General features: G+C 36.8%; 1 protein-coding gene across 1 annotated transcript; it reads left to right on the top strand.

The window, feature by feature from the left end:
- Positions 1-6,655: 6,655 nt before the first annotated feature.
- Positions 6,656-8,052, top strand: LOC148724054 (melatonin receptor type 1B-B-like). The gene has a single exon (XM_088733826.1). The coding sequence runs from the start codon at positions 6,672-6,674 to the stop codon at positions 7,611-7,613; it is 942 nt and encodes a 313-aa protein (XP_088589952.1). The 5' UTR covers positions 6,656-6,671; the 3' UTR covers positions 7,614-8,052.
- Positions 8,053-14,330: the final 6,278 nt, after the last annotated feature.

The raw sequence follows: 14,330 nt of genomic DNA, 5'->3' as shown, positions 1-14,330 counted from the left end.
ATTCATACTCACTTATTGATAATATCCTCCTGAGTAATATAGTAGATAACATAACTAATGGTAATATAATTTCGGATCTAATATATATAACTGATCACTTTTTGCAATGCTGTTATCTTCTCTCCTCTAAAAATATTTGTAATCGCAATTGTCATAGTAAGCAAGCTCGTGATTATACAAATTATTCTGAGACAAATTTTTTGGTGGACCTCTCACAGATTGACCTGATTGAAGCAGTCTCAAAAGAAAATGATATGAATAAGTCTTTTTCCTCATTTTATAACAAAATAAACAATCTTCTCAATAAGCACGCTCCTTTAAACCCAATTTCAAAACGCAAGATAAAGCGACTCTCAAAACCTTTGATAACAAAGGGATTAGAAAATCAATTAAAGTAATGAACTCTCTTTATTGTTCAGGTGACATCGATGCTTATAAAATCTATCGTAACAAAGTATTGATGCTTACACGAATGAGCAAGAAAATGCACTTCCACAAATATTTTGAAGAACATTTAACGAACACTAAAAAAACCTGGGAGGGTATAAATAGTCTTCAAGGCCGGAGAAACAAAGTCCGAAAAGATATAAGCTCTTTAAAATGCCCGCGAACCAAACAAGTATGCTATAATTCCTCTGAGTTCTCTGATATAATGAATAAGCAATTCTCTTCATTTGGATATAATTTAGCCTCTAAAATTCCAAATCCATCAAAACAATTCACTGAATATCTTTCAAAGCCAAATTCCTCTGGTTCGTTCTTCTTTAATCCTGTGTCTCCTTCTGAAATTGAACTTGAAATAATGACTATTCCTCAAAATAAAGCTCATGGATTATATTCTCTACCTACTCGCATTTTAAGATACGCTAAACATGTCATTCGTCAACCTTTGTCTATAATTATAAATAAATCACTCGAATGTGGAACTTATCCATCTAAGCTAAAACTTGCTAAAGTTATTCCAATATACAAAAATGACGATGAATCTGACCCTTATAATTATAGACCTATATCTCTTCTGTCTGTTTTTAATCGTATTTTCGAAAAATTGATGTCTCATCGTCTCAAATGCTTTCTTGAGAAACGTAATATACCTATGATTCACAATATGGTTTCCGCGAGAAACGATCTACTGAACACGCTATCCTGGACATAATCAGTCACATTGAAAAAAGGACATGGACAAAAGAATGTATTCGTGTGGTATATTCATTGACTTGAGGAAGGCCTTCGACACGGTCGACCATTCAATATTATTGCAAAAGCTGAATCATTATGGAATTCGCGGAAAAGTGAACAAGTGGTTTGCTTCTTACCTAGTAGGTCGACAACAAACAACGCAAATTGGTGTTAAAAATATATCCAAGAAGGAATTAATCTTATCAGGAGTTCAACAGGAGTCGGTGTTAGGACCCCTACTTTTCCTCATTTATATAAACGATATATCTAATAGCTCTAATCGATTGAAATTTTACTTATTCACAGATGATACTAATCTCTTATATGCTAATAAAAATCTTAAGTTACTCGAAACCATAGTTAATGCTGAACTCTGTAACATCTACGATTGGTTTAATCGCTAACAAGTTATCACTGAATATAAAAAAAATCTAACTTTGTTATTTTTCGGCCTAGACAGAAAAAACTGAATCACCAAATAAATTTGAGAATCTTTGACCATCATACTAACAGTTATATTTCTCTAGAACGTAAGGAATTTATTAAATACTTAGGAGTGCTTATTGATGAAACTCTTTCATGGGGTCACCATATTGCTCATATTACATCCAAAATAAGTAAATCAATCAGCGTTATCTCTAGATTAAGACACTTCGTACCCCTTAGTACTCTAAACCACATTTACAGGTCACTTATCCAACCCTATTTGTTTTATGGTATAATCGCGTGGGGTCAAACTGCAAAAAGTCATAGAGATAAAATTCTAATCCTTCAAAAACGAGCCCTTCGCTTAATGTTCTTTGGTGACTACAGATCATGCAATCCCGTTTTTTATTTCTTCTCGTTTTCTTCCTTTGGATATGCTTTACTTTAAATCAGTTGCCATCATGATGCATGACATATCCAATAATTTGTCACCTTCTAACATATCTAACTAATTCACTTATCAAGCTAATATTCATCCCCATAAGACAAGATCATCTTTAAGAGGCGACTATTTTGTTGAAAGTTCAAGATTAGATATACAAAAAAAGGGCATTTTCGAGAAATGGTGTTAGAATCTGGAATAGCTGATCTTGTGAAGTGCGCCAGCTTTCAAAATACAATTTTAAGAGTAAAATTCATGATTTCCTCCTCCAGAGACTCAAAAAATATGACGATTATATTGATTTGTCTACTTTAATGGCACAACTATAAGACCCCAGCTTGTTCTGTTTTCTTGCCGTAACTTAAATGTATTAATGTAGTTGTAATTTGTCTAGAATTTTTAATCTCTTCCTCTGTAAATCTTTTTATTTTATAATATACGTATAAAACACTGCCCGCCTCGACCAACCTTTACTAACTGCGGGCAGTGCATATTTTTTGTAATATTGTAATATATCATTAAACTTTCATTAAACTTTCATTAAACTTTCATTAAACTTTCATTAAACTTTCATTAAACTTTCATTAAACTTTCATTAAACTTTCATTAAACTTTCATTAAACTTTCATTAAACTTTCTATTTTTAATCGTATCTTCAAAAAACTAATGTATAGACGTCTTAAAGCTTTTATTGATAAAAATGCCGTCTTACTTAAGGGCCAGTGCGGTTTTCGAGAGAAATACTCGACACGACACGCAATTCTTGATACTGTTAACGCTATTCAGGAAAATATGGATAAGAAATTAATCTCTTGTGGAATTTTTCTTGACCTGAAGAAAGCCTTTGACACAGTTGACCACTCACTATTACTTTATAAACTGGACCACTACGGAACTCGAGGTGTAGCTAATTCTTGGTTTATGTCCTATCTATGCAATCGTACACAATCGACACAAATTGAATGTAAAGTTTCAGAGAAAAAGACAGTGGCTTGTGGAGTCCCACAGGGCTCCGTGCTTGGCCCATTGTTATTTTTGCTATATTTTAATGATGTCTATAATGCCTCTGAGAAATTTAAATTTCATTTGTTTGCTGATGACACCAATCTCTTGTATGGCGATAAAAATCTTAAGTCTTTAGAGACTATAGTTACAGCGGAGCTGTCAAAGGTCTGGGATTGGCTCAATGCCAATAAATTAACGCTTAACGTTAAGAAGTCTAACTTTGTTATCTTTCAACCCAAAGGACGTAGATCTAATTATCAAGTTAAAATAAAATTAATAGACAACAGTACTAACTCTTCTACTTATCTCGAACAGAAGGTATCTGTGAAATATCTAGGAGTATTGATCGATAATCACCCTACGTGGAAACCACATATTGATTATGTTACTGATTTATTGATTTACTCACTTTCACCAGAGTGTGGTGAGGGTCGCACATCAGAGCGAGGCTCCTTATTAAGTGCGCCCTATATCCCACCCATCCCACCCCAGGGGAGGACATCCATCACACAGTAATCTCGTGTGTGGGAAATTAACGTCTCCTACCCCAACCCTGCAGGAGACGGGACCTCCATTTATTCGTCCCTATCCGAGAAGACTAGAATATCTAACCATTTCTTGATGTTATAGAAAGGTAGCAAATTCTTCTCAATTATTTTTAAGACCCTGAGTGTTGGTCCGGCCGGGGCTCGAACCCTCGACCTCCCGCACAACAGTCCAGCGCTCTATCCATTTGAGCTATCCATTTGGGAGGCGGTTGGCCTACCAAAATCAGTAACACTATTGGCGTCATTCTGAGACTGAGACATTTTTTTGTTCCCCAGAGTGTTCTCCTCAACCTTTATAGATCTTTAATCTTCCCGTATTTGTCTTATGGCCTTATTGCATGGGGTCAAGCTACTAAATCAATTTTATATAAGATTTTGGTGTTACAGAAACGTGTCCTACGGCTTATTCATTTACACCCATGCAGAGATCATTCTCTTCCTTTCTTTGTGACATCTAATATTCTACCGGTAGAGCTAATCTATTTCGAAACTGTCTCTATTTTCATGCATGATATCTCGAATGATGATGTACCGGAAAACCTCTGTGACTCCTTTACTCGCTCCAGAAAAATACACTCATATAACACTAGATCAGCTTCTGCTGGAAATTTTTATGTTAACCTTCTAGATTCATATGCGGAGGCTGTTGCTAGATTTGGAACTGTCCTGTGGAATTCTCTGAGTATCACTACACGTGATCTGACTCGTAAACAGTTTAAGGAAAAAAATCCATAGTACAATTCTGAATATCCCGGCCGTTGAGGATAACTATATCGATTTGGCATCTCTTCTCCAAAAACGTCGCGCGGCCTATGATATCTTCTCATGCCCAAGCCTCAATTGTTCCTTGTGCCCGAAATAGCTAATTTTGTATGTTTATATTGTCTTATTTTTATGAATTTATTTAATTAATTTATTTAATTTAAAATTAGTTTAATTTAATTAATTTAATTAATTAAATTTATTTAATTAAAAAAAATTTATTTAATTATTTTATATATTTGTACATTTATTTATCTGCTGTTCTTTTTCTTTTCTTTTTATTCTTGTAATGATCTTTTCATTTATAATTTGCCTTAGACTCTTAACAAATTGTTGTCACTGCCCGCCGCGACTAGCCTGTGCTACTTGCGGGCAGTGTCAATTATGTAAGGTTTTTCTTTTTCTTTATTTTTCTTGAGTAATTTTTAATCATTGTAACCCCCCACCTTAATGCGAAATAAATTGTTGTTGTTGTTGTTGTTGTTTAAATTGTTGTTGTTGATGTCCATCTTAATCGTTTGTTGTCGTGCATTATTGTCAGCTTCCCCATTTGTTACACTCCATTTCTAGTGATTATTTTGATCGATAGTTTTCACGAACATTTTTCTCTTTCTCGGCAAGTCTACTTTTTCGGCTCAGTGATGGTAGGACTGAGAAGCTGTGTAAACCCGGTTGTTTACGGAATTTTGGACAAGGATTTTAGAGAAGAATTCAACTCGATATGTCGAGTGAGAAGGAGGGTCGAACCACGGGATTAAATTAAACACTATATAAGTATTAAATTTATTCATTATCATTATTATTATTTCGTTAAGTCACTTCAAGTTACTTTACTCTCTCCATATTGACTCAACGTCTATGTGGATAGTGTTGCGGTTTTTTATTTTCTTTTTAAGATTTAGTTTTTAGAGTCCATTAAAAATAAAGTTAACGAGTGCCCCGTCGATTTGGCGCCGTCCTTCTAATTAGCACCCCTCTGCCAAAATTTTAGATAGGCGCCCGGGGGGCTTTTTCGAGAAAATGCGGTATTATTAGTGTAAATTACGACCCACGTTCTTTTTTTACCTTGGGCGAACGGACACACCGTAATGATTAAAACTACTTGCACTTTGTGTCTAACGGATGTCTCGGTCGATAGCTAAATAGACCTCGAGCAAAAACAGCAAGATTTATTTCGTTCAGCAGGTGTACACAGTTTTTTTCCTTTTTTTCACGGACGGCTCAGATTCGGTTTTATATTACCCAAACTGCAAACATCATAAGGCAGTTTTTTTCTCGTTTCATGCCCTATCTGAAAAATCTTGTTCAAAGACTTGTGAATAACTTGTAGCATGACTCATAATTAATTGATCAACGGCTACGCTCTAAAAATGATAAATCATCTAGAAGTTACCTGAAATAGAACCGACTGTGAGATAAAAGAAGTAAGTAAATAAAATGAAGAAACGCCCATCTATCGAATGATTCTAAACTAGTCACCGCTTGAGAACTTTCGACTCCACTCTGCACCAAGAGGTGTCGGCTACTCTTAATTGATCATTGAAATTGACTTCAGGGGAGAAAGAGTAATTATCTGTCAGTGAATTTCCCAGTAACTCTTTGTTTAAAGATAATGTCTTTTTCACTTCTTTCGCAGACCATGTTGTAAACTGACTCCACACCGGGATATTAACAATCATGCATGGACTAGTTTTCGTAGGCAACGCTTTTTCCTTGTTGAACTGTTATTGAACTGCTACTTAAGGGTTACAACCGAAATAAAACCAAGAAAAAATGATCCGTGCTAGTACTCCGATTTAACCAAGAGAAAAACCTATCATAAAGTCAATCCAAACAAAGATGATTTAACCCAGAAGGCGACTAAAATGTTCCCTTTTATTTTAATTTTGCCAAAAGTAATTAAAACGTGGAGGCTGCTTGGATAAATAAATCGACTGCATATTGAGTTTCTGTCAAATTACGCCCCCGCGAAGGAGCTTACCTGTCATCGAGGGCCACACTTTATCTCTTGCCGACACAAATTATAAAGAGTAAAACAGAATGGAAACAAAAGAAAGGTCAAAGATGATTTCAATTGAATTCTTGTTGTGCTGGTTAATGATAACAGATACTTCCTAAGCCGATTCGTCAGATTAAAGCAAATATTGAGTTTGTCAGTATAGCATTTGCCGTCTAAGACAGTTTTTGGCCAATCGCTGATAAATGTGTGGTAATGTTGAATAATACGAGTTATGCCCTAAGCATTAACAAGAATATATACAGGAGATTGTGTTAAACTTAAGAGTCAGGCAAGCTCGGTCGGTTGCAAAATGACTCCATACGAAAATGGAGAAAAACTTTCTTCAGAGCTTGAAGCCCGAGAAACTTTCCTCGTTGTAATCGAGACATTAATCTGCCTCGTCAATACTGGAGCATCAATACTGGGAAATATTCTGGTTTTGGTCGCTATATACAGAAATCCACGACTGCGAAAACCCTCAAACTTGTTCATAATTTCACTGGCTGTTTCCGATTTAATATTATCTGCTATTGCCATGCCGTTTACCTGTGTCTCAGCGATGGTTGGAAACTGGATTTTTGGAGCAAAGCTTTGTTGGTTCCAAGCTTCTTTGGCTACCATGCTTGGAACAACATCTCTAGTGAACATATCCCTCATTGCAGCCAACAGGCTTTTAAAAGTTGTCTATCCAAACACGCATCGCAAGTTGGTGTCGGTTAAAACAGTTTTAATTTCCATAGCATCTGCCTGGTGTTTCACGGGTGCCATTCCTGTATCATTTTACATCACGAATGTTCATAATGTGTTTCATCCCGGCCATATCGTTTGCCTGTTTGACTTCAGCACCGCAAGTTACACTCTTATCGCTTTGATAGCAGTTTTCGAAGCTTTTATGCCATACCAAGTCATCTTTATCTGTTACTTAAAGGTGTGGTGTTTCGTTAAAAGGCACACTTCTCAAATGAGCTCTTCTAATGTAAACGCCGAAGATGTTCATCTTAATCGTTTGTTGTCGTGCATTATTGTCAGCTTTTCAATTTGTTACACTCCATTTCTAGTGCTTATTTTGATCGATAGTTTTCACGAACATTTTTCTCTTCCTCGGCAAGTCTACTTTTTCGGCTCAGTGATGGTAGGACTGGGAAGCAGTGTAAACCCGGTTATTTACGGAATTCTGAACAAGGATTTTAGAGAAGAATTCAACTCGATATGTCGAGTGAGAAGGAGGGTCCAACCACAGGACTTAAATTAAACATGTGAGAGAACAATATTCGAAGTTGCAATGAATTTTCTATTTTCGCATTGTCAATAGTCCCCTTTTTTAATGCAGCGTTTTGAATTTATCGCCTAATGAGAATATTGAAAACTTCGAGGTAAGGAGGAACGACTAAAAATATCCAAATCTAAAGGAGTTCGTATGACTTGAGGCAAAGCAGCTGTAGTTGTGTCTCCTCATTTGGTCAGCTGTACAAGGGGTGTTCGGAATCAGGTGCAGTACAAAATCCAAGTTCAACTGATACCCAAGTTTCAATACTCTCTTAAAACTGATAGCAATCTGGCTCGTAAATAGATACTTACGAGCATCATCCAACTCTAACATGATTCGGAGAATAAATAGCAGCCTGTTGTCATTTTTTCTTGCAGATGCCATCGACAGACTATGCAAAATAAAGCTGTACCTGCAAGCTGAATTCATAAACCGGCCTATTGTAATGCCGTGATATGTTTGTTTTGGCGCAAAGCAATTATCCTCCCCGTTGAACAGCGCATATTTAATAATTGGTTCATTCTTTAGCGTGCACTATCGAGTTATGGAGCGCGTGGGAAGTTTGGAGAGCACGAAAGAAGCATAATAGTTGCCCGAGGCAATAGCCGAGGGGAACTCTAGCTTCTATAGTAAATTAAAACTCGCCTGTCCTCGTTTCGATCGCGAAACCGAAGAGGGAGGTCCATCAGCGTATCTGCGACAAGGCTGTGGAACCAGCTACCTACTAACCTAAAAAAAAAGGGGCGACAATAGTTGCTTCTTTCAGAAAGGCCCTTCACAGACATTTCCGAACGAAATACGATGAAGTAGAACATTTTAGTCCGAATGCGATGATAAATTAAATCTCGCCTGCCCTCGTTTCAATCGCGAAACTGAGTCTACCCAAGCGGTATATTGTATTTTAACCCGACCCATGTGACATATTTTATTTTATAAAGTTTTTAGCTTGCATTCTTATAGACCTGTTTATAATCCTCGAATTCATTTTCCATACATTTTATACATTTTATACATTTTAACTCTAATTATAGTACTTTTAGGATCGAGGGCCACTAGTTCATCAGTTAAATTACTCTCATGTGTTACCCTTCTTAAATAAAGTTATTATTATCATTATTATTATTGTTATTATTATACTTATCAGATTATCAGACTTTGAATCTGTTCAGATTTGACTCCGTTTTCCAGACGCTTTGAAAAAAAAGGAGTAGATGTCAGCCGAAAGTGAGTTATTTTGGATCGTTTTTTACGCTGTTAATATTTTTTATTGTAGAGGATTTTATGGAAATTATTGCTAAATAAAGATTGTTATCATTCTTATAGTTATTATTATTTTTATTACTATTATTGTTATTATTATTATTATTGTTATTATTATTATTATTATTGTTATTATTATTATTATTATTATTATTGTTATTATTATTATTATTATTGTTATAATTGATTGTGCTTGCCAACAGCATCGATAACGAAGGTGTTGAAATGTTGTATTAGATGGTGGGTAAATCAAATGTCGAAAATGAAATATGATTTTCAGTAAATCTAGAGAGCTTTTGCTGTTTCATTTTCGCTAGAGTAAGTACTTGATATTGAGACACCGGCAAAAATTTTATAAAATAAACTATGGCCAGCACCAGATGAACAACGCAGCGTTGTTTTAATTATCATCACTACCATATTTATTACCGATACGATAACTAAAGTGATCGTTGTTGTTTTTATCATTATTATCATCATTATTATTACTATTGCATTCGGTACGCGTATATTCATAATGACCCTTTAAAATTGCACCTAGAATAGTTTAACTGTAAGGATCTTCCACATCTATTCAGATCATCTTCTCGCGTGGGATTCAACACAATCAGTTCACCCCAAACACTGGGCTGGAATAGAACGAGGTCTTTTACCTATCCCTAACCGCCTCCCGGTTAGCTCAATTGGTTAGAGCGCTGGGTTGTGTTGTGTGGGAGGTCGAGCGTTCGAGCCCCGGCCGGACCAATACTCATGGTCTTAAAATAACCGAGGAAAATTTGCTACCTTTCTATAATATTTAGAAAGGAATAGATATTCTAGTCTGCTCGGATAAGTGCAAATAAACCGTAGGCCCCGTCTCCTGCAGGGTTAAGGGTAGGAGACGTTAATTTCCCACGCACGAGATTACTGTGTGGTGGATGTCCTCCCCTGGGGTGGGATGGGCGGGAAGGTGAGATCGTCACATGGACTGAAGCGGCTGCCAGACGCGCCTGATAATGCTGACGTCCGATCTCAACCTTATCATTGTAATTGTAACTAAACACGTCTGTTGTTTAGAGTGCTTAGATTTCGTCTTTCGTCTTTCGTCTAAACGATGTTTCTCTGAAAGACACTCAATAAGCGCACCTGAGAAATTTTGCAGATGATATTGCATGTTCCTAAACAGTGAGAAAGCTCTGTAAAAGTTCACAACAGTCATCAGTTGTAGCAACATCTTACTTTCATATTAATCGAAACGTCGCGAGCGGCATACGATTAATTAGCCTGACTCGTCCATTGTAAGACAAACGATTAAACCTTCAATTATCTATGCAAAATCTGTTCAGTAGTCGTTCACCTATTATTGATTTGGTATTTTAGACTGATATATTCCCTCGCTCAATGCACGAAAATTATATTTTCATTCTATGCCATTTATTCTTCTATTCCAGGTACTTTTTTTACGCAGCATTTCGCTTTAATGCAATTTTATTCAGAATGCCGTTTGCGCGAAATAGAATTAGCAAAATTTTAAAAAATGACGAAGTTAAATCTTGAAACATTAAAACTGAAATGTAAAAACGCAAATGAACAGTAATGTCACCAGTAATGTTTCTCATGCTCATGGAACAGGACAATAGAATAACCTGCAGGTGTAATGCGATTTGCAAAAGCGATGTAATGCAGGTGTAATGCGATATGCAAAGCGATTTTTCAAATTGGCTGCGATTAGGAAAAAGTGCTCGTAAAAAAGAGGAGAAACGTCACGATCAGTACACGATAAAGTAGCCTGACTCGTCCATTGTAAGACAAATGATTAAACCCTTAATTATCTATACAAAATCTGTTCAGTAGTCGTACAGCAATCATTGATTTAGTATTTTAAGAATACTGATATGTTTCCTCGCTCAATGCTTGAAAATTATATTTTTATTCTGTGCCATTTATTCTTCTATTCCAGTTACTTTTCTTTTACACATTATTTCACTTTAAGGCAATTTTATTCAGAATGCCGTTTGCGCGAAACAGAATTAGCCAGATTTTAAAATCTGACGAAGTTAACTCTTGAAATCTTAAAACTGTAATGTAAAAGCGCAATCGAACAGTAATGCTAACAGTAATATTTCTCGTGCTCACAGAAAAAGACAAAAGAATAGCTTGCAGGTGTAGCTAGCGGTAACGCAAAAGCGATTTTTAAAATCGGCTGCGATTAGGAAAAAAGTAATCAAATCGGGACAAAAACGGAACCTACGCCTTTGTGAGCCATAATCAAGTTACAAGCGCTGCACGAAGTATCCTCAGGGACGTACGTTGTTCATTTGTTCACTGAAGAGGGTTAGTTTTCCTTTAATTTTAAACTTCTTCATGACGCCTTGCAAGGTTGTTAAAAACGTGTCAAACTTACCTCATTTTAGTCGCGGAGTTGTGTTGAAACAAATTTTCATATGAGGAATATGCGTTCGGTTAAGATATTTGAATGTGGAGGAAAAAAATTGCAACAGCTGACACTAAGGCTGACCAAACCAGAGGTTAACTACATATATTATTTGGGTTATTTCTGCCTGAGAATATAGGCTCTGAAAAGGTCCCGACGTTACGAACTCTTTTTTTCGCTTTTTAATTGTCAAATGCTTTGATTCGGCATTGACTACTTTGAAACGCAGAATAAGTTCATTTGGAGGTATTATTGCTCAATATGTAAATGTAAAGAGAATTGCGTGCGAATCACGTTTTAACATGACTTTTTATTTTGCTAGTAAGTATTGGCTATCGTCAAATTTGTGCACACCTTCCTTTGAATTCATTTCAATGAACTTTGGCTGATTGTTGAAAACAAGTGTTACGAATTTTAAGTGGTGTTCCATAAAGAAATTGAATGATGACATCTGCAAGAACAAATTGTTTCCTTCAATTCACAAACAATTTTGTCCTTCCATAGAAGTTAAGTGAAAGGAAAACGTTTAATGCATGGCCTCAAAATAAACACGTCGTGGTTAAATGAAACTACTCCTGAAAAGCTGAACTTCGCAAAATTGACTGAATATGACATCCTCACGCTAGGATACGTCACCGATCAGAAAAAAACCATGACAAAAAAATCACAATACGTTAATGATTTCGGCTAGCTTTTCTTCCTCTGGTTATGTTTTTACGACTGCTTTAATTGCTTTCCTCTCTCAAGATCTTGATGATCAGCTCATGCACCTCAATTTGCATTTATTTTTAAAGATAACCTTTACTGTGGTAACAACGTCGAAATTTGAAAGGCCAAAATCTTGTGAGTTGAATTATTTTTCTCTTTCAGTTATAAACCTACTTCAATTGTTTTCCGCTAGAGACAGTGGGGGGGAAAAGCTAATTTTAAATCTTAAAGCTTAATTTCTTTGTGGTCATGCAAAAATTTGTATAGTTTGCCGGTGAACGATGTAAGGTGCGACTGCAACAGCAGAGCCATCGCAGACCGGCCTTTCGCCGGTTGGAAAGTCGCATGCTTTGCTGCTCGTGTGGCTAGGCTAATGAGAAAGTCACTTCCCGCAGGCTAAGCTTCCAAAGGATAGATAAAGGATAGTTTTCGAGAGTCTCAGGTAAAACTGAAGAATTCAAAAAACGGATACAATTGTCGGCCCTCGCACAGGTTGCTCTAAGATACTAATTGACGAACACTATATATTTTGAGAAAGATGTTTGTAGTCTTGTCGCGAGCGTGGGACAAAAATAAAATTCTGAGTCCCCATGAGGAGTCGAACTTCAGACCTTCGGATTCCGCGCTCTTATCCAGACCTCGGTAAGCAAGGCCCATTACGGAGTTCATATATGACACGCCTCCTGCATACTGTTAGGGTCGCAATGTCGATAGCGTCATGTTTTGTAAATAGTGGGGGACTACTGATTTTTTGCCCCACGCTCGTGCCAAGGCGAAAAACATCTTTCTCTACTTCTTTACCGAGTTCAAAACTTACCATCTTTCTTATGCTATTTACTATATATTTTCATTTACAGAATATAATAATCGTATTACTGCCTTTTGTAATTTATTTCTGTTTGTTGAGGTAGTGTTTGTGTGGACCCCTCTACCAACCCTGGGTTGGTCAACTCTCCCTCTTTATTCTGCAGCTTGGAAGAGAGTTTTCACGCATTCCTTTTTTTATGTTCAGATTTCCCCTACATAAAGGTATAACCTCACATACTTATAGTATGTGAGGTCAATCACATTACGAAAAACCAGTCTGGGTTCGAGAAATAGTCAAGATCCCTCTGTTGTGTTCTTTCGGCATTTTAAGAAACTATGCGGATTTTTTTCACATAGTCACATGTGCTTGCCCGGGATGAATTTCGAAGTAACTAGCCTAAATTCTTTGATCAAACTAGAAACCCTCGCTAGTTCAGCTCTTATAAGCCAAGATCGTTACTTTGCAGTCACACGACCATTCCTGTATCGTAAGCATGTGACCAAAAAGCGTGCTACAATGAAATATATGAAGTTCATATATTTTGAACTGCGGTATTAGATACGTATGATGCACGATCCTCGCAGTAGATAGCGCTATTTAAGCAATAGCGAAAATCAGACCTGAAAAAAATCAGGCCTGTACGGGATTCGAACCACTGACCTCTGCGATACAAGTGCAGCTTTCTACCAATTGAGCTAACAAACCAACTGGGAGCAGGCCGTTAAGTTGATTCGTAGGTCTGATTTTCGCTATTGCTTAAATAGCGCTATCTACTGCGAGGATCGTGCATCATACGAAAAAAAAGCGCGCTATCGTGATGAATTGTATCACGTGGCTGATCAATGTAGCAGTCACACTTGCCATGTATTTACCGGCCAAATTACAGGGAAAGTTTCCGCCAATCGGAAAATTCATGCTAGTTTTACTTAACAGTATATTCTTTGATAGTTATACTATCATATGCTTGCAGAACTCAGTTTAAGAAAATTCGGCCGGAAGGGGAACATCCTCAGCTAACTCACATCACTTCAGGACGAGAAAAGCGTCTAACGAACACTATCGGGGTGATTCTCTTAATAATGCTGTTAACCTTCCTCCCGGTAACACTTTGTGCTGTGTTCTTGTACATGCAGGGATTTAAGACCATGCAACCGTTTTGGCCTCTCTGCAATATGTTTCTGCAGCTGAATGGAGTTTTGAATCCTTTGTTGAACTTTGGTCGTAACAAAGATATGCGCAAGGGACTGAGAAAGCTGTTAAAACGTTCCCAGCAAGTGCTCCCAGTAGGACAACTTCAGAGTGAACCACTCAACAAAATCAGCAACGACAACAACAACAACAAAAACCGCAACAACAATAACAAGAAAAACGACGACGACGTCACAGATAACGAGAACGTCGAAGAGATTCAAAGCAGAGGTAACTCTAAATGCAACCAAAAATCATAATCAAAGGTGAGACCAGAAGCAGCAACATAAAGAAAAACAACACCGGCAATAACGATCAACGACAA

This window comes from Stylophora pistillata, chromosome 9 (assembly GCF_964205215.1).
Source record: "Stylophora pistillata chromosome 9, jaStyPist1.2, whole genome shotgun sequence".
In the NCBI taxonomy this organism is placed as follows: Eukaryota; Metazoa; Cnidaria; class Anthozoa; order Scleractinia; family Pocilloporidae; genus Stylophora; species Stylophora pistillata.
This window is presented reverse-complemented; position numbering and strand designations above follow the sequence as displayed.

Coding starts and splice junctions, on each gene's coding strand:
- LOC148724054 (XM_088733826.1), top strand. CDS start 6,672: ATGACTCCATACGAAAATGGAGAAAAACTTTCTTCAGAGCTTGAAGCC.